Raw genomic sequence first — 25,135 nt, 5'->3', positions numbered from 1 at the left:
CTTATGAGCACAGAGTAAAGTGGAAGAATTACTTCTGGTATCTCTTACAACACTAGTGCCAATACATGGCAGAATGTTCACTTTTTTGGGGGGTGGGCACCAACAATGTTACTCTGACTCATTCAGCTTGTGATCTTCTATAAACCCCAGATCCCTTCCTGCAATACTCCTTCCTAGTAATTTCTCATTTTGTACATGTGCAACTGATTGTTCCTTCTGAAGTGGAATGCTTTGCATTTCTTATTGAATTTTATCCTTTTTACTTCAGACCATTTCTCCAGGTCATTTTGAATTTTAATCCTATCCTCCAAAACACTTGCAACCCATCCCAGCTTGGTATTGTCCGCAAACTTTATAAGCACACTCTCTGTATCATTATCTAAATCGTGTATCATCATATTGAACAGAATCTGACCCAGGACTGATCTCCTGCAGAGCCCCACTCGTTGTGCCCTTCCAGCTTTAATGTGAACCCCTGATGATTACTCTCTGGAACAGTTTTCCATCCAGTTATGCACCCACCTTATAGTAGCTCCATGTAGGCTATATTTCCCTCGTTTATGAGGTCATGCAAGACAGTATCAGAAGCCTTACTAAAGTCAAGATATATCAAATCTACTGCTTCCCCCTCTCCTCCCCATATCCACAAGGCTTGTTACCCTGTCAAAGAAAACTGTTAGGTTGGTTTGACATTATTTACTCTTGACAAATTCATGTTGACTGTTACTTATGACCTTATCTTCTAGGTGGTTGCAAACTGATTTGCTCCCTTATCTTTCTGTGTACTGAAGTGAAGCTGACTGGTCTGTAACTCCCCAGGTTGTCCTTATCCCCTTTTATAGATTGGCACTACATTTGCCCTCTTCCAGTCTTCTGGAATCTCTCCCATCTTCCATGAGTTTTTGAAGATAATCACTAATGGCTGAGATCTTCAGAGTCAGCTCCTTGAGTATTCTAGAACGTATTTCATCAGGCCCTACTGACTTGAACACATCTGACCTCTTTGTTCCGTTTTAGCCTCAGATCCTACCTCATTTTCACTGGCATTTGCGATGTTAGATGTCCGATTGCGACTAACCTTTTTGGTGAAAACAAAGGCATTTAACACTTCTCTTACCACATTTTCTGCTATTGGCTTTCCCCTCTCACTAAGTAACAGGTCTACTCGGTCCTTAGTCTTCCTCTTGCTTCTAATGTATTGTAGAATGTTTTCTTGTTACCCTTTATGTCTTTAGCTAGTTTAATCTTATTTTGTGCCTTGGCTTTTCTAATTTTGTCCCTACATGGCTTTTGGGTTTTTTTATGGTTATCCTTCATAACTTGACTCAGTTTCCACTTTTTGTAGGACACTCTTGAGTTTCAGATCATTGAAGATCTCCTGGTTAAGCCAGCGTGATCTCTTGCCATACTTTCTATGCAGTGGGATAATATGCACTTGTGCCCTTAATGACAGTTTTTCAGAGACAACTCTCTTGAACTGTTTTTCCTCTTAGACTTATTTCCCATGGCATCTTTACCTACAAATTCCTTGAGTTCGCTGAAGTCTGCCTTCTTGAAATCCATTCTTTATTTTGCTGTTTTCCCTCCTACTGTTCATTAGAATCACGAACTCTATCATTTCATGATCACTTTGACCCAAGCTGCCTTCTACTTTGAAGTTCTCAACCAGTTCCTCCCTATTTGTCAAAAGTCAACTCTAGAACAGTCTCTCCTAGTTGCTTTCTCCACCTTCTGAAACAAAAGAATGTTTCCAATGCATTCCAAGAACTTGTTGGATAATCTGTGCCCAGCTGTATTATTTTCCCAATAGACATTTGGGACATCATCATCACCAAGTCCGTGCTTTGGATGATCTGGTATATTTTTTTAAAAGCCTTATCCACCTCTTCTTCCTGGTTAGGAAGTCTATAGTAGACCCCTACCATGACATCACCCTTGTTTTTTTTTTTTTTTTTTTTTTTTTTTTTTTAAACCTCTTATCCTTATCCAGACATTTTCAGCAAGTCTTGTCTTCTATTTCCATCTGAACCTCAAGGGTATACATCTTTGATATACAAGGCAACAACCTCCTCTTTCCCCCCTACTTGTCCTTCCTGAGCAAGCTGTACCCTTTTATACTAATATTCCAGTCATGTGTATTATTCCACCAAGTCCGTGATGCTAATTATATCATAGCTGTGATTATTCACTAGTATTTCTAGTTCCTGTTTATTCCCCATACTTCTGGAAAGAAGACAGCTCTATCTACAAGGCAAGATACAAAAATTTATTGAATTAGAATTCTAAATAAGACAATCTTTTATAATTAAGAAGCATATGACAGACACCCTGATACAAACTATATAATTAATGGTAATTTCCTAACAAACTATTTTTACATTTGCTTTTAATACGTTTTTAGAGCTTAATTTCTATTAAATTTTCATGCAAACAAACATTAAAATCTGTAGACTAATCCCAGAATCTACTTTTTAGGTGTCTCCCTCCGAAAGTGCCCTATGAACTACAAAATTCAAACCATAGTGCCACAACATTTGTTTTTATAACCCTGGGAGCAAAATAATTTGTGCTGTACAATTGAACACAAGTAAAAAAGTATACATTTAAGTTCTCCCCATCTCACAATTCAAATAACTGAAGTCAATATAAGATACATAGATCACTTTTCCCTGTTTAATTTTGTTTTAAAGTGTTAACAGCAAAGATCTGTTGTAATAAACTGTAGGATTACGTTCTTAAATTAAAAACACTGTTTTTAATATTATTAGACCTAAGACATTTCATACATATACTTTTCTTTTTAAAGGGAGACTTTATAGGGTAACCTATTGCAAAGATGTGAGTATACACTTACCTATTTCCATCTCTCCCATATGATTCTCCATGCCATTTACTGATACCAATACATGCTTAGCTAAAGAATAAGGTGTGCCACCTCCTTTACTCATTGTTTCCCAAACTACGATAGAAAATGTGTGTATTTGCCAGCTTGGGCATTGTGGGGTACAAAGTTTCCAGCATATTAGATTTTCATTAAGTAGCATCTGTCCCATTCTCTTTCCTGTCCTCAACACCCACCCTCAAACATACAATCACAATTTAAACAATGTTTTAAACAACTCTTGCAATCACAGATACAGTAGGACCATTCACTGGCCTCTTCTACTTAGCCTACCTAGCTTCAAGAGCAAGCCAAAACCATGCACGTACAAAAGTCCCAGATTTCACTCATTTCAAAGGCAAATATCACTCAGGATGGCTGTGCAAGGGGCACGTGGAAAGTTAGTTACATTTGCCTCTCCTAATGAATTTCTGTGTATCTTGTTTATTGGTCCATATTGCAATTGATGGAAAGCACATTACTACACATCTTTGCACATGAGAAAGTAAACAAGTACCAAACACAATACCTCTAACCGTCTAATACACAATGGCTCTTAAAGTGTGAGGTGCATAATGAGTGATCTGCTCATCACAAAAGATTATTCCCCTCCATGTGCAGTGACTGGCAGCCTACAAAACAATTTCTTTACTCAAAATTATTTATTAAGACACTGTTTTCTAAAAACAAATGCAAAATTATTTCAGCCCTTGGCCCTTCAACCTGAGCCTGTAAAACTTGTACATGTTATGATTTTCATTCACAGAATTAACATGCAAACATTTAAGTTCTGACCTCTGAGCTACGTACCAGCACGACGTTAGAAAAAAATTGAGGAAACTAACCACACACACACACACACACACACTTTAGTGGCTAAATACAAAACCAAATGCAAAAAAGGCACCAATTTATATTTAAAATGGGTATGTCTATACAGCATCCGAGCTTCCTTCCAGGTTAACACTAAATACTTTACTCACACTTTATGATGTTTCAGTAGTCCAAAAGATAGAACACTGCAGCCAACCCTACTGCTATATTTGATGCCAGTAAGTAGTATTCTGCTGCTTTATCACATCACAAAGAAAATATTTAATAGTATAGTACCTAATTTTACACAGACTCTTGGCCATGTCAGGAGACATTTACAGCACAAAGATTTTTTAAAACTTAATTTGATGCTCATGAGACACGCTTAGTAAATTTTATTAACAGATAGGGCATGTATTTGCCTTGGCCAGTTTCCTCCACCAAACTGCTTCTGCTCTTGATGTGTCTCAACCGGGAGTAGGGAAGAATACTTCTAGGGGAGAGAGTGTATTGGAGTCTCCTCCCTTGGCCTCTAGCTCTGTCAACAAGAATACCAATTATAGGGCCAGTCTGGTTGAGAGCGAATAGTCTTCCACTTGTCTGTGGATACTATTGCACACCATTAGCTTGCTGCAACAGTAAGCACAACAAAACTGAATTGTTTGTAGCAGAGCTACATTAAAGTCAACAGGAATAATGCAAGCAAATTATTTGCTTTGAGGAACCACAGATGCAGTCTGAATCCCAACAGTACATCACATTTCTTATTAATTTAAAAAGAATCTACAGAAGCATTGTTATTCAGATACATAATTATTCAGGTGACAGTTTGAAAGGTTAGATCCTTTGCCAGAAGCTAGCAGACACTGATTTTGTATTTAAAAAAAAAATTCTCTTCAGTCTAGAAATAGTTTCAAGAGTTAAACAATTTAGCCTTCTCCCTTCTCAAAAAAGGAGGTTGCTGCACTTCACCTTAAAGCCTGTGAAGAACATGTGGTACAACATTTTGTACTTTGATTTCAGTCCATCCAGCAATCACTAATTTAAATGTACAAATTTTATCCAAATATGGTCCATACATTAGATATTCCAAAAAAGGAGGGAGGACAGATGGATACTTGTGTTCAGTTAAAGCTTTTATTAGCCATTTTAGCTTTTCCTCACAAAAACTTTTCAGAATTCCTGTAACAGTTCTTAGAATGTCAGAGTAGAGAGTTAAGAAGTTAAAGAAAAAATGAGTAGCAGCAGTTTAGCAGTAATTTCTCAGAGCATTTGACTGCAATATGTTTAGGCCTCCTTTTTCTCGAGTAAAATTTTGTGCAACTCATCTGCATCCTCACTTGTTTTCACTCTTATTAACATAGTGACAGGGACAGTGGAATTCTTCTCATCAATTGGTGGATTGGGAACACAGACTATAAGAACGTTGTTTTTTCCTGTTCTTGTGCATGGCATCTTGGGCGGAACCAACACGTTCAATAGTATGTTACCTGCATTTGTGAGAAAAGAACATATTAGGTTAAATAAATTATTGGTATTGTAAGAAAATTTACATATTAGTAAGCTTACAGAGGAGGAATTTAAGCTTTAGTATGGAATGAGGGATACTCTCTTCCCCCACCATTTATATTCAAGGGATTCTCCCACCAGTAAGGGTTGTAGGTATGCTTTTACTTTAGGATTTCTTGGGGAAGCAACAGCAAATTGGAATGGTCCGTTTCATTCTGATTATCCATTTGTGTGCAAGTGGCAAAGCTTGCAGATGTGATCTACTACAGCTGCTGGAGATGCTCTTGTGGGGAGAAGACAAAGGAATTTTGTTTCCCAAATATCTATTCCTCTGCTATTTCTAAAAGGATGCTTCACTGGTGATCCAGAGGAGATGAAATTCATGGGTAATTCATCAGATTCACTCTGCCACTGTCAGAAAGGCCTCAAGTGGAAGTACTGACCAACTGGCAGTATTAGACAAGTTAAGGTCCAAGGTTAGGCCTCTGTTCTTCTGCCAGTAGAGACGGGGGTGTGTTGATCTTTGCTGTATAAAATACTTGGCTTACCTACAGAGCATCCATAAGGCACCAGGGGCCTACATCCCACCTCTTAGCCAGAGGTAAAATTTCAGTGATTTGTAGTTCACGGGAAGGAAAGAAATGTGAAACCTTCCCTCCAAAGAAGTGAGAACAGCAAAAATAAGAGAAGCTGGAGGAACAGTGTTAGGGTGAAGAGCACACGTGGGATTTTGTTTTTAGGAGGGTGAAGTGTCCCTATGACCAATTTAAACCTCAGCTAAATGAGGAAATGCAGCACACAAACCGAAATCTGAGTGTTCACATTACGTCTATATAAACATAGCAACTACTATTCCGAGATATCAAGTAGAGTCCTTAAGCAGTAGAAAAACATTGCACTAAACATACAGGAGCTGTTAATATAGTACTGGACGTGTTGTAGTAGAATTATTTTTTTATGGCTACCACTGTTCATTCATACAACATATGCTGGAAATATAAATAACAGTGATATTCTAACTCAGGCATAAGTTAACATATTAAAATACTAAGTGATTTAAAAAAAAAAAAATCACATTCAAAGTTAGTGCTGTCTTAGAGTAGTTTCAAATTTAAACTCAGCAATATGCATAAACAAAAAAAAATGTTTTCATAAACCTAGGAAATAATTCACAAAAAAATGTAGTAGTGAGTATTAGGAAAGGGGGGAATTCAGTCTTCCATTGTACCATACGGATTACATCTTAGAGGTTTTCATGCACCAGAGCTCAGCAGCACCCTACATGCTGGAATTTCTAGTGTACAATCTAATTCAGATCTCAATATAGAAGGCCACCCAATAACAAGCCCATTCCCTATCCCAGATGCAAAAGTCCTGATTTCTACCTCTTCCTAATGCCCTAGTAGTCACAATTTATATCAAAATCCCTGGAAAACCTTATTGAATTAAGTTTAAGCATCTTTGTGGGGCTATTGTATTAAATGAATGATTTATATATTGTGGTGGTCCAAGATTGTAGGTAACCTCTCTGGGGGGAAATATGATGTGAACAGTAGAAAGTGACTTATGTTTTTATGTATTCAACAATATACCAGACAGGAATGGATTTTTGGGACAGCGTCAAGTGATTTGCCTGGGGAATCTCTAGGGGGAGCTGAATGCAAATTCCCCACCTTCAGTTATGCAAAAACCCAGCCTTTTGAAGCTGTGCCCTGAGGATAAGACCATTATCTGCTGATTAGCTGTTCCCAGAGTCTCAAGATCAAAGACCCAAGCCTTATAATGGACAAACTAATCCATTCATTGATGTGCTAGTTCTGAGCTAAGACTTCTAGCCATACAAAAATCCCCTAGTAGGATCTGAAGGACTGACTCCTAGCGGAGATCCTGTTGCAGTTGGGAGGTAATCTCTGGTAAAAACTTATTAGCACGTGTGCATTTTTTATTATTTTTAACCTTCTCTCTCTAATGCTTTCACCTTACTAATAAATGTGCTTGTTTATAAAGGGCTGTGTAGTTACTTATAACGGCTGGCAATTACTGCTATTCATAGCCTTCAAAGCAGAAGCGAAATGCAGACGCTGGCTTGTTTAGGCAATCTGGCTTGCTGGGAATATCACAATGTAGGCAGATAGAACTGTGCAGCCGGTCAGGAGGAAGACACATGCAGGTCTCTACCTAAGAGGTGACGGCTGAGGAGCTGGCAGCCTAGGGTGGTGCGTTTAGTGGACCGTGAGGGGGAAAAGCTGGTGCAGTTGCTCTGAACTGTGACTGTGACCTGATAGTATCTCTTATTTGAGTACTTAGTATCTTGTGTGTACTCAATATGTATATCAGTTAGTTACAGTGAAAGCACTGGATTCTTTAGAAAAGAGCACCAATGTAGATTTCACTATAGAGCATTATCAGGACCAGCAAGACAGACTCAGAAGAAAGTTACATACCTAAATTGGTGTCTGCTCGCACCAGCAGTTGAGTTTTTTCATTTCCTGCAGGTTTTAAATGCAGCGTTCCTACACCCTTTTCTTTAAATTCATTATCTTTTTTGTAGAACAGTTTGCACCTATAAAACAAGTCAGACAGTATGTACAGATATATAAATAAATTTTTAAAATCTCCCAAATACATAATGGAGGATTTTATCTACAGTTAAAGTCCTTTCAATAATTTAAACCTGACAATTATAGAATAGAAAAAAAAACCCTACACATGTCTAGTCTCCCAGACCACAGCAAAATACATTATTTAGGTTCTTACTGCAACTACCCAGATGATAGATCCCATAGCATGGATAAGCTGTCAATATTAATGTTGTTTCAGGAAGAAAATGTGTCATTTTGGCTTTAAACTGTTGATTCAATTACATTTGAAATAGTCTCCAAAAAAAGTATGACATTTTGACTCTTAAAATGCTTCAGTCCTTTGTTATAAGTTAAAACTTTATGGAAAAATAAGGCTATGGAAAATTTGAATAGTTTTGGAAGTTTTATGAAGATACTGGGCTTGTCTACACTTACCAGGGGATTGACGAGCGGCGACTGATGCATCAGTGGTTGATTTAGCAGGGCTAGCAAAGACCCGCTAAATTGACTGCGGTTCACTCTTCCGTCGACTCCTCTATTCCACTGGATAGAGAAGAGTAGGGGAAGTTGATGGGAGACTGTCTCCCATCAACATCGTGTAGTGTGGACCCCGCAGTAAGCAGATCTAAGCTATGTGGATTTGAGTTACGCTATTCACATTAACTCCAATTGTATAGCTTAGATCGAAATTTCCCTGTAGTGTAGACAAGGCCACTGAAAACTTGGCAAGAAAGAGCTTTTTAAGTCCCATTCAGTAAACAGCTGTGATAGCTGATATTCTTCTCAACAAAATAAATCAAATATGCAAGAGACTGTAGTTTCAAACAAGGACACCAAGTTATGGTATACGAAGTGAAAGCCAAATGACTATATGTTATATAAAAAAAGACCTGAGAAAAGCAGTTAAACAATACATAAAACTCTTTATCTTTGTTTGAAACGCTAATTTTACTGCAAAACTGGGAAAAAATAGTCAGCATCACACACGATGCGGTCGCAAGTTAAAAGCGTAAGAATAGATTTTAGTAGGACCACAAAGCAAAGGGTTCAAAAATGGGAGAGCTGAACTTGAAAATATTAATGGTTAAAGTCAAAATCCCAGCATTTGTAATATACTAAAACAAAACGTAGAACCTGTTATCCTAAAACAAGATCTTGTGTACTTTGTAAACCTTGCTTCAAAATATTTAAATTTAAAGCCCCGATCCTGCAAAGATTTAATATGATACATACTTCACTCACATAAATAGTTCCTCTTATGTCAATGGGACAACACACATGCTTATAGTTAAGCATGTACGTAAGTGTTTGGAGCATCAGACACTAAAACTGTATTTTAATTAAACACTTCTTTTAATAGGCTTAAAGTCTGAATTCAAAGCAAATTTGGTTCCGTATTAACAATGAAAATTTAGACTTAAAATACCTTAAATATTGTGAATTATTTCATATACACACCTAAATTTTCAAAAACAAGTCTAACTTTACACTCCTATGCCCAGTCTCCTCTGGGAGGGATATTCAAAAGCACCTAAGTGACTTAGGAGAACAAGTCTCCAACTTCGAATTGCAAAACCTGATGGAGGAGTACAGCTGGTCAAAGTGTTTCAGCTTTCTTGAGCTGTGGAATTGCAATATCAGAACGTGGTGTTGGTTGCGAATAGCGCACAAAGTTTTGCTCAATTTTGTTTGAACATGTGTTGTTCTCACAGTAAGGATGTTAATGAGGCCCTAGACATTCCACATAGATGAGCTCAGATGAAACGTCACAGAAGAAAAAAAAAATCTCTAAAATCTAAAGTTTTAACAATTACGAAACTAAAAAAAAGTATGAAAACATCAATTTCAGCAATTTAGGACTAGAATAGGAAAAAGGTACAGAACGTGCAACATGTAAATAAAAACAGCGATTTCAATTAAAAAAATTAATTTATATCTATTTTCTTTTTTTAAAAGTCATGATTTTTATTTACTGTGGCTTGTAAACATTAAAAATGACCACTCACTTCTTTGAGTAGAAGGCATCATCTTCTTTTACCTCGTTAACAACTGTTTTTGGTGGCTCCTCCTCTTCTTCATCTCCTCCTTAAACAAAGGAATGGTTTAATACAACCCAGAACAATGTTATGCAGATACCACTTATTGTTTCTTCACACTGTATTACTGATAATACACAAACATACATATTGAGAGTGCACATATACAGTCCAGAGATTGTCAAAAAGTATTTTAAATTGATTTGTGTCTTGGAGGTAAGGCAACTATAACAAACTTTCTGTGGTCAGTAAGTCTAGTGTTTTAATAACTACACCAGCTAAATGAATATGGAGATCAGAAGGATCCTAATTACATTTTTGGAAGTTTGAATAGCAGCTAGTTAATTATAAGGTTGGTTTTAAAAACAACAACAACAAAAAAACAACCCAGGACTTTTTTGGTTGGGAGATTGTTATAAAGTAAAGAGATTCATGAGTAGTTCCCTCCCCTCAAAAAAACACCACCCAGGTTATATGGAGGGCTTGAAAAGTATACTAGGAGTAAGTCGGGGGGAGGCGGGAGGAGAGCTACACCAATGGTATCAAGAGACAACAGCTTAAAAATGGGTAAGAGCTCAGCCTCTTTCCACCCCCCACTTGCTAGGAATTCTACCAGGATGCTGTGCCTGCCTCTGCTGCTACTCACAACTTTTCTAAGCAGTAGCAGAAGGAAACTGACAAGATCTTTGGTAGTTTTACTGCTCCCTAAATACTTATGAACAGCAGCAGTGAAACTGACCAGAATTTTATTCATTTCATTCTGCAGTTGCTTGACAAAGCTACTGAATGCTGCAGTGGGGCTGAAACTGCCTTAAGACTTGAAAGCTTTAATGTACCACTGTACAGTTGGTTCACATTCAGAAACACCAGAAACTTAGTTTTGTTCAAAAGTTTACATTCCACAGAAACTGAAGTTTTATGGCCTTTCCCCACCACACTTGCAAGGGAAGCTACCTCCCACTCCTCGCTTAAAAAAACCAAAAACAAACCCTCACTAAAGTCCTAGATGATGTTACTTTTATATAAGCACAGACTGAAATGGTGTGTGCAAGCAAATAGAGTTCCAGCTCCTATATTAAACTTCAAAAGACAGCCACAGTGGACAGGGGTTACAACGGAAACATTTATAAATATTTTCACAGTACTAATCACTAGTCATTTTATTCCAGAATAAGTAAGGGATAGGGAACCAAGAGTACTCCAATTACCAACTTCACACATAAAATAACACTTTTGCCTAATAATTTAATCAGTATTTTACAGTGCTATTTAAAATTCAGCAGTGTTATAAAAATGACAATGGGCCACACTATGTTTGTGAGTCATTACTTATAATTATGTGGAGCAGTGTTTAAAACAGATAAAAGGGATACTTCCTTTAAGAACGGGGTGGGGTAGTTTACAGCCCCTTTAATTAGATATGCAGGTTCCAGTACAGTTAAAGTTAATTTGGTTTAATTTGAGCTAGAGATTACAATGTAATTAAATGTCATCGGTGATTCTACTTATCACATTGCAGGGAGAAATGTGCACTTTTTATTCTAATACGTCAGACTACTATATGACTAAGTCAGCACAGGGTCTGGATTACAAATTTGGTTGAAATTTTGGATGAACACGAGTCTAAGATATCAATCATAAAATTTCAATACTTGTGTAGGCAAATTGCTTATGTAACACTGAAAAGATGCTATTAAAATGTATAAATCCAACTAGAATTTATTGTTCCTTACGGTCATGACAGCAAGATTGAGAAATTCAAGATTAGAGGCAAAGTTCTGCAATCGTTCAGTATTGAAAATACAAGAGCAAAACGGTGAATAAACCTATACAAACCCTTGTTAAGCTTAATAGCTCACTACAAAGCAGCCTTGGAATATTAAGTTATGCCCAAACATTCAAAGCATATCATTAGTAAAAGTTCAATTTATCAAAAATCAATATTTACCTTTATCCTCACTACTTCCACTTTCTGTCTGAGCTTCCAATACCCTGGTGGAAAGCGTGGAGACAGACTTTCCCTGCTTTGCATCTTTTCCAAATACACCCGAATTCCCAGGGGAGAATGAAAAACTAGTTAGTGTGCCAGAACCAAGTGAACCCAAAATAGAACTATCAACATTCTTGCCAAAATTAAATGAGACATTTGATGCAACTCCTAATGGTGATTCTCTGTTCTTTTCCGATGTTGATTCAGGTTTCTTGTCTGATTCATCCTCAGTTTTGTTGCTGTTAAACAAAAAAGTTGATCCTTGCTGAAGTTTTGAAGTCCCAAACGTAGGAACAGACTGAGTTCCAGTTGTTTTGTTGCTTTCATTTTCAGAGCCACTATCACTACTGCTTCCATGATGTTGTTCAATGCTTGCTAAATATTTCTCATAGTCTCTAAATATGGGTGTCAGATCACAGAGTGGATTTGTGTTTACATGCTTTACTATCCAGTCACGCACAGAACAGTTTAGAGCTGCTAACTGTTTGTGATAAACACTAGAGCTGCACATTTTATTTTGAGTGTAACCAGAGGATGAGGATTGTGGACTGCCACCATTAGCTTTTGTGCCTGAAGCCTTTTTTTCAACCAATGTGGTGGTGGGACCATTTGATGTCACGGATCCTATTGAAAAAAAGTAAGTAATTAAAAAACAAACAAACAAACAACAGTAATCTGGAAGATATACAAACTTTGAAGAAAAGTGTATCGAATCGTCTAGTTTCTTGCTCAACTATCTCTGAGTTCAATTTAATCTGTATCACCACAATATTTAAGGCCTGAGGGAAAAGGAGAGGTGGAGCAGTACAAGCAAATAGACAATGCCTTAAAACAGGCCTAGTGTTTGCAGTCTGGAATTTCAAAAAATTGTATGGATAGTGATTAAAAGGTAAGAGGCAAAAATTCCAAAAAACAAAATAGTACAGAAGAATTAACAAGGCTAAACAAAGTACAAGATTAAAAAAACAACAACAAAAACAAGCAAAGTGTAGAAAAGTACTAAGGAAATACAAAGGAAGATTCTAGGTGTAGGTTAGTTTTCAGTCACTTATCTGCTGCATCCAACATGATTAGCTAATAAAAACAAAAAGACCCAAGCTATTACAAGTTTAAGGATGCATATTTAAAAATCAGGAAATGCAGAAGTTACATACACAGCAATATTTACTTGGCTATCTTGCACAACTGCATATTTCACAATATGTTATACATACAGTAGTTATATTCATCTTCACACACACGATCTGAACCTGTTCTCATTGAAGTCGAAAGATCTGTCATTCACTTCAATGAGAGCCAGATCAGTCCCTTAAATCAGAAAGGCAGGGATATAAAATACTGAATACATTCAGTACAGGCAACTTACTTTGCTTTTGAACAACTTTAGCTTCTATATTTTCTCTCTTCAAGAGAATCTAATTGCCTGTTTTTAGCTTTAATATTGAAAAGGTTTTCAACTGAACTTTCCCACCTTACTGCTATTTGCCACAAAAATTTTCTGCAAAGCTTGTAACAGGGCAGCACTTATCTGTAATAATTATACCTTTACAACAGAAAAAGTTATTTGTAAAGTTAAAAAAAAAAAAAATCTAGAATTTACAATCTTTTAGAATGTGGCAAAAACAAACTCTGCAGCACTAAAACAAATTTTACCAGATAATTTTTGTATTTCATTAAGGTAAATTTAACAAATTGTCCTATGCCACTTGTTTTAGAGCAACCCGAATAGTAAATCATATCTTGTTTGAGCAGGAATTTAGAGGGACTCCATAGTAATCTCATAATGGGCACTGGGATTAATTTTTGCTTAAAGCATAACAAATTAACACGTTCAGAAGGTTTTTTTTTTTAAATTGATCATAACTCTAAATAAAGGCATTAATCAGGGCAGACTAAGTCCATTCTAAATTTCAAGCATTAACCTAAGTCTCAGACTAGAAATGGTGAAAGTTATTTTAACAAAAAGCATTTCACTCTTCTGTATCTAACACAAGGGATTGGGGGGGGGTGAAAAAAGGTTACTATCCTTCTATTACTGTTCTTATTCCACGCTTAGCGTGTGCACACCCTGCACACTGTCATAGGAAATTTTCCCTTCAGTGGCACCTGTTGGGGCAGGTCAAAAGCCCTGTGCTGTTGCACACCACTGTTACCCAGCTGCTCCAGAGCCCTCTCTGTTCCTTTTTGACTGACAACTCCAATGCAGAGGGATAGGAGGGCAGGTTGTGGAATGGACATGTGCAGCATATCTTGAAGAACAGTTACAGAAGGTTAAGCATTTTTTGAGTGATTGCACATGGGCATTCCACTCTGACTCAAGCTGTAAAGTAGGAGGGGGGATTGGAGCATATGCATACACAGACTGGAATACAATTTGTCCAAATTTAGCATAGTCTCTAAGAGTCCCGAGTGATGGCATAATTGGATGCGAAGGTGTGCACCGAAGATCAGACTGCTGCTCTACCACTGTCCTGGATAAAGACTTGTACGAAAAATGACACTGAGGCCTCTTGCAAACTTGTAGAATATGCCGTTATTTTGCTCAGTGGAGAAATGCAAGCCAGATCAGAACATACATGAATACTGGAAGCTATCCACGATAAAATTATTTGTGAAGAGACTGGGAGATCTTTCATCCTGACTGCAATAGCCATGAATAGTTGTGTTGACTAATGGAACTGTTTAGTCCTATCTAGAACATGAGAGCTCTTCGAACATCTAGGGCCGATTTGCCTGGTACTGAAGTTAGGCTTACTCACAGGTAATTGCAAGGATCGCCTTTGGAGCAGTGTTCCCTTTAATTTTTTCCACACATGTGCGGAAAGAATTTAGTTATGTGCACCAATATGGAGGTGATGTGTGACGCAACCTTCATACTGGTGCACATAACAAAATTCATGCGACAGGGATGGGACTGACGGGTTTGGAGTGTGGAAGGGGGCTCAGGGCTGGGGCAGAGGGTTGGAGTGCAGGGGGTGATGACTCTGCTGAGGGTGCAGGAGGGGTGAAGATACCAGCTGCGGGTGCGGGCTGGGGTGAGGGGTTTTGGGTGCAGGCCACCCTGGGGCTATGGCGGGGAGAGAGGACTCCGCCCAGCTCTCTCTTCCCACAGCAGCACCTGGTCTTCAGGGGAGAGGCGCCTCTCCCCACTGTGGCAGCTCCAGGGTTGGGGCCACGGGATAGGTGCCTCTCCCCCAGCCGTGGCAGGTCTAGGGGTGGGCTGGGGCGCCTCTTCCCTGTCCTCTATAGGCCTGGGGCCAGGCGAGGGTCGCCTCTCTCCCCTGGTCCGTGGCAGGTGTGGGGGAGGGTCGCCTCTCCCCGGGCTGTGGCAGGTCCATCCACAGTCCGGGCCGCCAGTGACAGTCTGCCGCTTTGGGCTCTGGACCCCAGGGAGCACAAAGCAGCGGACCGTCCCTCACCGGCAGCCCGGAGGAGCGATAGCAAATCTGGACTCCTTTCTACCTCCTCCACCCCCACAGGCAGCCGGCAGGTGCAGAGAGAGGAGCCCTCAGTCGGCCGGCTGAGATGAGTGAAGGGGTGGAGCGGAGAGAAGCCCTGGAACTGGAGGGCCCATAGGAGCGCAGGGGAGGGTCTGGAGAGGAGCCAGCGCTGTGGCCACTGAGCCACAGCGCAAGTCCCACCAGGCTGGGCTTGGCCACCGCAGCAGGTCTGGAGCTGGGGGAGAGGCATCTCTCCCAGCCGCAGCCCTGAGAGCCTGCACGGTGCTTCGTAGGTGGCTTCACAACCAGACAGCTTAGAGGGAACTTAGCTCTCGAGTCTTTTTAAAAAATTGTTGTCATATTAGCTATCCTCCAGTTATCTTCAAATCAAGCAGCTTCAAATCACAGGTTACATGTCACAGTCCTGAGATGTAACCTGGCATGCTGGACTATGTATGTGCATGAGGCCATATGCCCCAGGAACCTTATACAGTTTTACACTGTTGTGTCTGGATGAGCCTTGAGATCTGCAACAAGAGATCAAATTGTTTGGAACCTTGTGTCCAGAAGGAAAGCCCTGGCTTGAGCAGAATCCAGAACTGCTCCTATAAACTCCATCCTCTGAGCTGGAGAAAGGATAGATTTCTTTATGTTGATCAGCACACCCAGAGCTTTGAAAGTTGACTGGACTCACTTCTGACTAGCCAATTGTCCATGTAAGAGTAGACTTTTACTCCTAGTACATAGGTACCCCATCATACGTTTTATGAAAACCCGAGGAGTTGCTGACAGGCTGAAAGGCAGCTCAGTGAACTGGTATTAAAAGTGCTTCACTAAGAAAATGACATTTTCTGTGACATTGATAAACTGTCTCATGAAAGTACGTGTTTTTTACGTCGAGGGTGGTATACCACTCTCCAGAGAGGGAATGATGGAAGCTAGGGGGACCATGTAAAATTTGTTGGTGAGAGACCTCTTTGCTTTCACGATTAGGAAATAACAGGAATAAAACTGCGGAACCTAATTTATGGCTCCTACTCGAAAGAGAAAATGAACCTCCTGGAGAAGGAGCTCTTCATGAGACTAGTCTCTGAAGAAGGATTGTGGAAGGAGGAACAAAGAAATTAGAGGCTATATCCCACTTCCACAGTGCTTAAGACCCAACATGCGAGTAATCTGGGACCAAGCATGGAGGAAGTGGACAAGGTGGTTTGTGAATATGTGGGGAGACTGAATCTGGCTTCCTGGAAATTGGCATGCTGTCCTTGACCGACCTATCAAAACACCAGTTTAGCACCTCCCAGATGACTGGATGGAGTAGGCATTGATGCAGAAGCAGGAGGAGGTGGTCTGCACCCTAGAGTCCTTCAAACCATGGAGTTTAGAGTCTTTTTATTCTGAAAAAAGTGAAGACTCTTCAAAGGACAAATTTTGTGTTGTTTATTGGCCTTCTTCCGGAAGACCTGAGGCCTGCAGCCAAGAGCTCCTGGTATGGAAACTACAGAAGCCATGGTCCTAGCAGCAGAGTCCACTGCATCTAGTCCAGGTTTCAGCAAAGTTCTTGCTACAAATTTCTGCTCATCAGCTAAAGAGGAAAAGAGAACTCTTTCCTAGTGTCCTCTGGCAACATGTTCCTAAACTTTAATGTGGAGTCCCAAATAGTAAAATCATCATGTCTCAAAATACCCTGTTGGTCAGCAATTCTGAGTTGCAACCCTAAACTTTTCTGCCAAATCTAGTTTTTTAAGCACCCTTTCATTTGGGGGCTGCGACCTGTTGACTCTGCCATTCTCTTTCATTGGCCACTGACACCACCAGAGAACCATGGGGGGGAACATGAGCATAGATATTCACATCCCTGGGAGGGAACATAATATTTACACTCAGCCCTTTTTGAGGTGAGGAAGGGGACTAACAGAGTGACTTAATGGGCTCCAAAATTGCATCATCAATAGTTAAGGCCACACACAGAAGCTCTGTGGTGGCTAAAATATCAATAAGGTAGTGGGAGGACTTCTTAACCAATCTCATTCACTTGGATTCCCAAACTTGAGGTCACCTTCTTCAATAGCTCTTGGTGAGCTTTATAATCTTTGGGAGGGGGTGAGATGCTGTCTGAGGAAGTGGCCTCATCAGGAGAAGATGATGAAACTAGCACAGGCTGAGGCTGCTGCTCCTCTTCTGCTAGCTGTCCAGCAGGGTCTTCCTGAACTGCCTCTGTCTACTCACCACTGGGCCCACTACTGGACTCAGGAACGGGTGGCAACTTGTTAGTCAACTCCCCACACCTCTGATTCAGAGGAGGGTGAATCACCACCGGGGGGGGGGGGGGGGGGGGGGGGGGGGGGGGGGGAAGAATGCTGCTCCCAACAGTGCTGCATCAGTAAAGTGTGTAGAGCAGCCAACTCTGCAGGCTTACCCTTTGATGGTACTGATGGGTGTGAAGACTGAGGCTCACGGTACGGAGAATTCTGCACCAATAGTATACTTGCACCCCTCTGTCTGCTGGTCACAGAAGCGTGGTCTCCTGCACTGCAGGATATACTAGTACCGATAGGCTCACCAGACCTCTCACTGCCACAAATGTATCCTGTGTAGTGGGTACCGAGATGTTCTCTGAATGCTGTGGTACCGCAGGCGCAGAAGGCGCCTGTTGGGGCCCCAGACTCGGTGGTACCCTGCCTTGATACCAGAATGAATGGCGTTGGTTTTGGTACTACCAGTGAAAAAGAATGCTTGGATTTCAGCTGCACTCTGCTCTCCTCCCCATGCCTAGATGATTTTAGTGCCAGTAACCACCTTCTCTCAGTAGTCTGTTCAGATATGTCATGCGTCTTCATACACACTGGGGAGGGTGGGCGGTTCAGGGTCAGAGACAGCATAGAAGGTACATTCCTCCCCAACGCCAAAGCACTTGGTGTAGAGTCCAAATGGCTAGGCTCTAACAGAAGTCTCAGGGAATAACTGGTGGGCGCATCACTAACTGAATAAGGTATGGGAACCATGTTTGTCTCCTTTTGTCCCTCCAGACCCACGAACATGATACAGTTCTGCGATGACCTAGAATCCTACTTTCGATGTCTCCGACTCAAAGAATATTTCCAACATACCTCTGAACAGCATACTAACCCGCAGAATCCCACCTACCTGCACTACAAAAAAAAAGGATTCTGCGTGGACTCCTCTGGACGGTCGAAACAACAGAGTGGATTTCTTCATAGTTTGCTTCCGTCAACGTGCAAAGGCTGAAATTGTGGAAAAGCAACATCACTTGCCCCATAACCTCAGCCACGCTGAACACAACGCCATCTACAGCCTGAGAAACAACCCTGACATCATAATCAAAAGGGCTGACAGAGGAGGTGCTGTCGTCATCATGAATAAATTGGAATATGACCAAGAGGCTGCTAGACAGCTCTGTAACACCACGTTCTACAGACCATTATCCTCTGATCCCACTGAGGATTACCTAAAAAAACTACAACATCTGCTAAAAAAACTCCCTGACAAAGCATAGGAACAAATCTGTACGGACGCATGCTAGAACCCCGACCAGAGGTATTGTATTTGCTACCCAAGATCCATAAACCTGGAAATCCTGGACGCCCCATCATCTCAGGCATTGGCACCCTAACATCAGGCTTGTCTGGTTATGTGGACTCTCTCCTCAGACCCTACGCTACCAGCACTCCCAGCTATCTTCGAGACACCACTGACTTCCTGAGGAAACTACAATCCATCGGTGATCTTCCAGAAAACACCATCCTGGCCATTATGGACGTAGAAGCCCTATACACCAATATTCCACTCAAAGATGGACTACAAGCTATCAGGAACAGTATCCCCGATAATGTCACAGCTAACCTGGTGGCTGAACTTTGTGACTTTGTCTTCACCCACAACTATTTCACATTTGGGGACAATATATACCTTCAAGTCAGCGGCACTGCTATGGGTACCCGCATGGCCCCACAGTATGCCAACATTATTATGGCTAGCTTAGAACAACGCTTCCTTAGCTCTCGTCCCCTAACGCCCCTACTCTATTTGCGCTACATTGATGACATCATCATCTGGACCCATGGAAAAGAAGCCCTTGAAGAATTCCACCATGATTTCAATAATTTCCATCCCACCATCAACCTCAGCCTAGATCAATCCACACAAGCGGTCCATTTCCTGGACACTACTGTGCTAATAAGCTAATAATAATTTATGGTCACATAAATACCACCCTATACCGGAAACCTACTGACAACTACACTTACCTACATGCCTGCAGCTTCCATCCAGGACACACCACATGATCCATTGTCTACAGCCAAGCTCTAAGATATAACCGCATTTGCTCCAATCCCTCAGATAGAGATCTTGTAGGTGCTTGTCTCTATCAAGCATTCTTAAAACTACAATATCCACCTGCTGAAGTGAAAAAACAGATTGACAGAGCCAGACGAGTACCCAGAAGTCACCTCCTACAAGACAGGCCCAACAAAGAAAATAACAGAACACCACTAGCTGTCACCTTCAGCCCCCAACTAAAACCTCTCCAGCGCATCAGAGATCTACAACCTATCCTGAAAGATGATCCTTTACTCTCACAGATCTTGGGAGACAGACCTGTCCTCGCTTACAGACAACCCCCCAACCTAAAGCAAATACTCACCAGCAACCACACATCACTGAACAAAAACACTGACCCAGGAACCTATCCTTGTAACAAAGCCCGATGCCAACTCTGTCCACATATCTATTCAAGTGACATCATCATAGGACCTAATCACATCAGCCATACCATCAGGGGCTCGTTCACCTGCACATCTACCAATGTGATATATGCCATCATGTGCCAGCAATGCCCCTCTGACATGTACATTGGCCAAACCGGACAGTCTCTATGCAAAAGCATTAATGGACACAAATCTGACATCAGGAATCATAATACTCAAAAACCAGTGGGAGAACACTTTAACCTGTCTGGCCATTCAATGACAGATCTGCGGGTGGCTATCTTACAACAGAAAAACTTCAAAAACAGACTCCAACGAGAGACTGCTGAGCTGGAATTGATATGCCAAGACACAATCAACTCAGGATTGAATAAGGACTGGGAATGGCTGAGCCATTACAAACATTGAATCTATCTCCCCTTGTAAGTATTCTCACACTTCTTATCAAACTGTCTATACTGGGCTATCTTGATTATCACTTCAAAAGTTTTTTTCTCTTACTTAATTGGCCTCTCAGAGTTGATAAGACAACTCCCACCTGTTCATGCTCTCTGTATGTGTGTATATATATATATATATATATATATATATGTATCTCTCTCTCCTCAATATATGTTCCACTCTATATGCATCCGAAGAAGTGGGCAGTAGCCCACGAAAGCTTATGCTCTAATAAATTTGTTAGTCTCTAAGGTGCCACAAGTACTCCTGTTATGTTTGTCTTGGGAACTATATGGACAGAACAAAGGTATATAAACAGCCTTTGCTCTCTCTTTTCTTATCTTGAGCAGGACCTTTGATATGAAAGGAACTGAAGGAAAGACATAAGGAGACCCGTATTCTAATGAAAGAGAAACGTGTCTGAGAATGATGAGCACAACTGGAGAACTGGGAACATTTCTTGTTTTTGGCCTTGGAAAATAAGTCTTTCTGGGACACCTCCATGCAGAAATATGTTGTGGAGAACAGGGTCCATTTCTCATTTGTGCATCTGCAAAAATTTCCTGCCGAGGGTGTCTGCTCTGGTGTGTTTTTTCTTTTTTTATGGCGCCGAAACGGGGGGTGGGGGGCGAGGGGAGACAGTCACCGACACCGGCTCCTCTAGCTGCACTAGGGGAAGGAAGGTCACAATAACATCAAGGGGTGCAGTGATTAACCAAAATGGGGTGGGGGGCACAAGCGCATGGGAGGGGGCATGGGCACACGAGGGGAGGGGTCAATCAGGGTAAGGGGGGCGCAAAGGAAGGTGAGCAACCAGGCTGGGAATGGGGCAGGGGAACAAAGGGGCTAACTGTAGGGCTGGGACGGGACAACCAAACCAAACTGCAGAGGGAAAAGGGCGGGACAGACAAACTAAAGCTGGGGAGGGGCTAAAGGCCACAGAGGACAAATGGGGTAGGCAGCAAGGGGCAAAGCTGGGGGGCCTGGTGCAAAGGGGAAGGGGTCAGTCCACAGTGGGGGGGGGGGGGTAGGTGTGCCCACGAGTGCTTGCACCAAAAGGCAACGTACGAGCTGCCTGCTGCTGCAGGCCCAAACGATGGCAACAGGGCACGGCAGGCCAGGAGAGCAGCAGAGTCCCGGAGGCAGATGTTAAATGGGCTGTGGGGATGGCGGAGGGGGCAACGGTGGTGGTGAGGGTTTTTTTTGGGGGGTGGGGGGGGACACACAGATGGACCAGGGGGCAGGCTCCACACCACACCCCTTGTGTCCCCACAGACAGTGTCTAGATCCCCACCACTAGAGCACAGTTTGAAAATTACTCAGTCCTGAACAGCCCCCTCCACAGTGGTCTCCAGAGTCCGGTGCGCTCCCCCAGCAGCCGATGGTCCACGCAGTCCTCTTCCTCCTCCAGGCTCCAGCAGCTTCCCAGGACAAATGCAACAGCGGCAGCAGCAGCAGCTCCAGCAACCCTAGCAGCCAGGCAGGAAGGACCCCGCACAGGTGGTAGCAACGGTGATGAAGGCAGGGTCCCGGCTTCACCCTCCAAAGGTGTGGGGGGGGCCCATTGGCCGGCCAGGGCCCCCCACCGCTCACTCAGCAGCAGTGGTAGCAGCAGCAGTCCAGGAAAGGAGTATTCTAGCCAGCAACAGCAGCCCAAGAAGGAAGGGTGAAGGAGCTCCAGCCAGCAGGGCAGCTAGAGAAGAGGAGGAGGGAGAGCTCCAGCCAACAGGGCAGTCTGAGGACACTGAGCATGCTCTGTACATATTGGGTTCCGGGATGTGGGCGAAGACCGCCCACTGCTAAAGGATCCCCCCCCAGCCTAAGGGGAGGACCCACAGGGCCTAAAACCCAAATGATTACGGGGGACAACTAATGTAAAAACAGGGACAGGGGCTCTGGTGTGTTCTTGGAAGGTAGGCAGCTGGCATGCTAATGCTGTGCCAAATGCATCAATTCTACAGTTTCACTGCTTCAGCACAACGGGATGGTGATCTTGTTCCTCCCTAGAGATTTATGTAAAACATACATGCTACGTTGTCTGTCATAATCTTTATGTTTGCCTCTGATCAATCATAGCAAATGTGAATAGGCATTCCAAATCACTCTGAGCTCTGATAGGTTGATATGCAGTATTGATTCCAAGGGGGACCATTTACCTTGAACCGTATGGTTGTCTGGAATGAGCGCCTCAGCCCAGTAAAGATGCATCTGTTGTCAGTATCAATATTGGAGGTTGTGGAGTGAAGGAAACCCCTACACAGACAATCTGTGGAACTTGCCACCATTCGAGAGTTTTTGACTGTCAAGGGCATCGACAGCAGTTTGTTCAGTCTGTTTGGTGCGTATACTGCTTTGAGCCATGCTTGAAGGCAACGCATGTGGAGTCTTGTGTGACTTATTACAAAGGTGCCTGCCACCATGTTCCCCAGTAGTTGTAGGCAATTTCTGGTTGAGGTCTGACCTGGACTGTGTTGATTAAGAAAGTTAAGGCGTTGAACCTTTGTAGTGGGAGGGAGGAAGGCTTTGGCATCTAGATAGGCTCCTATGAATCCTAGATTATGTACTGAGTCAAAGTTGATCTTTAAACATTCAATTTTTAGTCCCAGCTGCATGAATATATAGTATTTTGCGTGGCCGATAGGGCATCAAAGGATCATGCCTTGAGTAGGCAGTCGTCTACATATGGATATCACAATTCCTAGTTTACAAAGATGTGCTGCTACCACAGACAGGATCTTTGAGAACATCCTTGGTGCAGATGATAGGCTGAATGGAGGTACCTTGTAGTGAAAATGGCCTTGACTCAAGGTGAATCTCAGAAACCTACTGTGGAACGGCTGGATCACGATATTTAAATAAACATCTTGTAGGTCGAGGGCCAAGAACCAGTCTCCCTGGTCCAGAGATGGAATTACTGCTGCTAATGTAACCATACTGAATCGTTGTCTCTTTCCATATCTGTTGAGTGATCTCAGATCCAGAATGAGTCTACATTCTCTGTTTTTTCGGGACCAGGTAGTATTTGAATCTAAACCCTTCCCTCTGTGCTAACTGGGAACTGGTTCTACAGCACGAGGTTTAGGAGATGGTTTATTTCCTGACTTAACTATTGCTCATGAGAAAGATCCCTGAAGGTGGGGCGGAGAGGTAGGTAGGTAAGTAAAGTGGATGGAATTAGCCATTGGAAATGATTTCCAGTACCTACTTGTCTGACGTTATCTTATTCTTTTTTGACAAAACTGGGAAAAAGGTGGTATCCAAAAGGATGTAAATGATTTGAGTATTGCAACAACTAATAGTGGGGGTGGTAGCTCGGGCCCTCGACCTATGCATCAAAAACTAATGTTTCAACATTGATGGTTGTGAAGTTGAGGTTTGGGCAGCTGTCAGCCTTTGTTTCTGCACCCGATGTCTCTTCACTGGGGTTCCTAGTGTCTCTGGGGTGGAAGGAACTGAGCAAGCTTTGTGATGTCTGAGATTTGCTGTATTTCCTTTTCTGTGCGGGTGTATAGATCCCCAGAGAACACAACATGGCTCTGGAGTGTTTTAGTGTGTGGAGGGATTCATCTGTTATTCCGCAAAGAGTTTGAATCCTTTGAATGAAGGTCCTCCACAGTCATTTGGACCTCTCTTGGGAGGCTGGAAAGGTGAAGCCACAAAGCTCTCCTCATTAACACTGCTGTAGATATGGAGCCAGCAGCTATCTCAGCCACGTCTAATGGGGTGTATAATGTTCTTGCTAGAAGCTGATGCTCAGCGATGATGGCTTGGCATGGCTCTCTGATCATTTGGGAGATATTCAATGGAGACACGTATGTGATTGCTAATTATCAGGCCCTTGTGGTGAAATACAATCTTAAATTGTAAGGTTGCTGATGAGTACAATTTCCTGCCAGATAAGTAGTCTTTCTAGTTCTTGTCATCTGGTGTCGATTTATGTGTGCCATGTTCATTTACAGCATGTACCACAAGAGAATTTGTGCGTGGATGGGAAAATAGAGTCCACATCTTTAGAGGGGACATAATATTTTTTTATCGGCCCTTTTACATGTAGGCAGTATTGTGGCTGGTGTTTGCCAGACGGTTTTGGCTGGGTCTAGTAGGGCCTTGTCGAGAGAAAGGGCAGTATCAACTAACGAGGATGTATGCAGGTTGTCAAGCAGCTTGCGTTGCGATTCCTTCCCTTCTTCGAGGGGGAGCTGAAGTGAGTCCGCTCTCTCTTGGTGAGTTCCTGAAACTGTTTGACGTCGTCTACCATGGTTGGTGGCGGAGGTATAATGGCTTCATCTGGAGAGGATGAGGAGATGTTTGTTGCTGGAGTAATCTTGTCCAGTCTGCTTCCTGGTCCTCAAAAGTTGATGTTCCAAAAAAAAAAAAAAAAAAAAAAAAAAAAAAAAAAAAAAAAAGACCCGGGAGTCTAGAAAGGGAAACTGAGGGAGATTGTCTCACACCAGGACAGAGGAAAACTCTTGAGATTCTAGAGAACTGGTATCTATAGGTTACCCATAGTACCCAGTACAGTCACTGGGGTGGTGAGAAGAGTATAGGTGTCCATACCAAGTGGGTAGGCCTTGTCTGTTATATTGATACTGTGGCTCTGTGACTGGTCTCTTGACATTACCTTGGGGAGCTTTGCACTGAGACTGAATATGTATCATAGTCATCCTCCTCTTCTTCACTAGATAGACGTGGAGCAGACAAGGAGGCTGATGG

At 42.0% G+C, this 25,135-nt stretch overlaps 1 protein-coding gene across 1 annotated transcript in view; it reads right to left on the bottom strand.

Moving 5' to 3' along the window:
• Positions 1–2,245: 2,245 nt before the first annotated feature.
• The window catches only part of NUP50 (nucleoporin 50), a 36,353-nt gene continuing 13,463 nt past the window's right edge, over positions 2,246–25,135 (bottom strand). Inside the window, exons 5-8 of the mRNA XM_054038184.1 lie at positions 11,770–12,435; positions 9,792–9,870; positions 7,648–7,766; positions 2,246–5,184 (exon numbers count right to left, since the gene is read on the bottom strand). Of these exons, the coding sequence (XP_053894159.1) occupies positions 4,982–5,184; positions 7,648–7,766; positions 9,792–9,870; positions 11,770–12,435 (1,067 nt within the window). The 3' untranslated portion in view covers positions 2,246–4,981. The remainder of the gene's footprint in view (positions 5,185–7,647; positions 7,767–9,791; positions 9,871–11,769; positions 12,436–25,135) is intronic.

Source organism: Malaclemys terrapin, chromosome 1, assembly GCF_027887155.1.
Source record: "Malaclemys terrapin pileata isolate rMalTer1 chromosome 1, rMalTer1.hap1, whole genome shotgun sequence".
Classification (NCBI taxonomy): Eukaryota; Metazoa; Chordata; order Testudines; family Emydidae; genus Malaclemys; species Malaclemys terrapin.
This window is presented reverse-complemented; position numbering and strand designations above follow the sequence as displayed.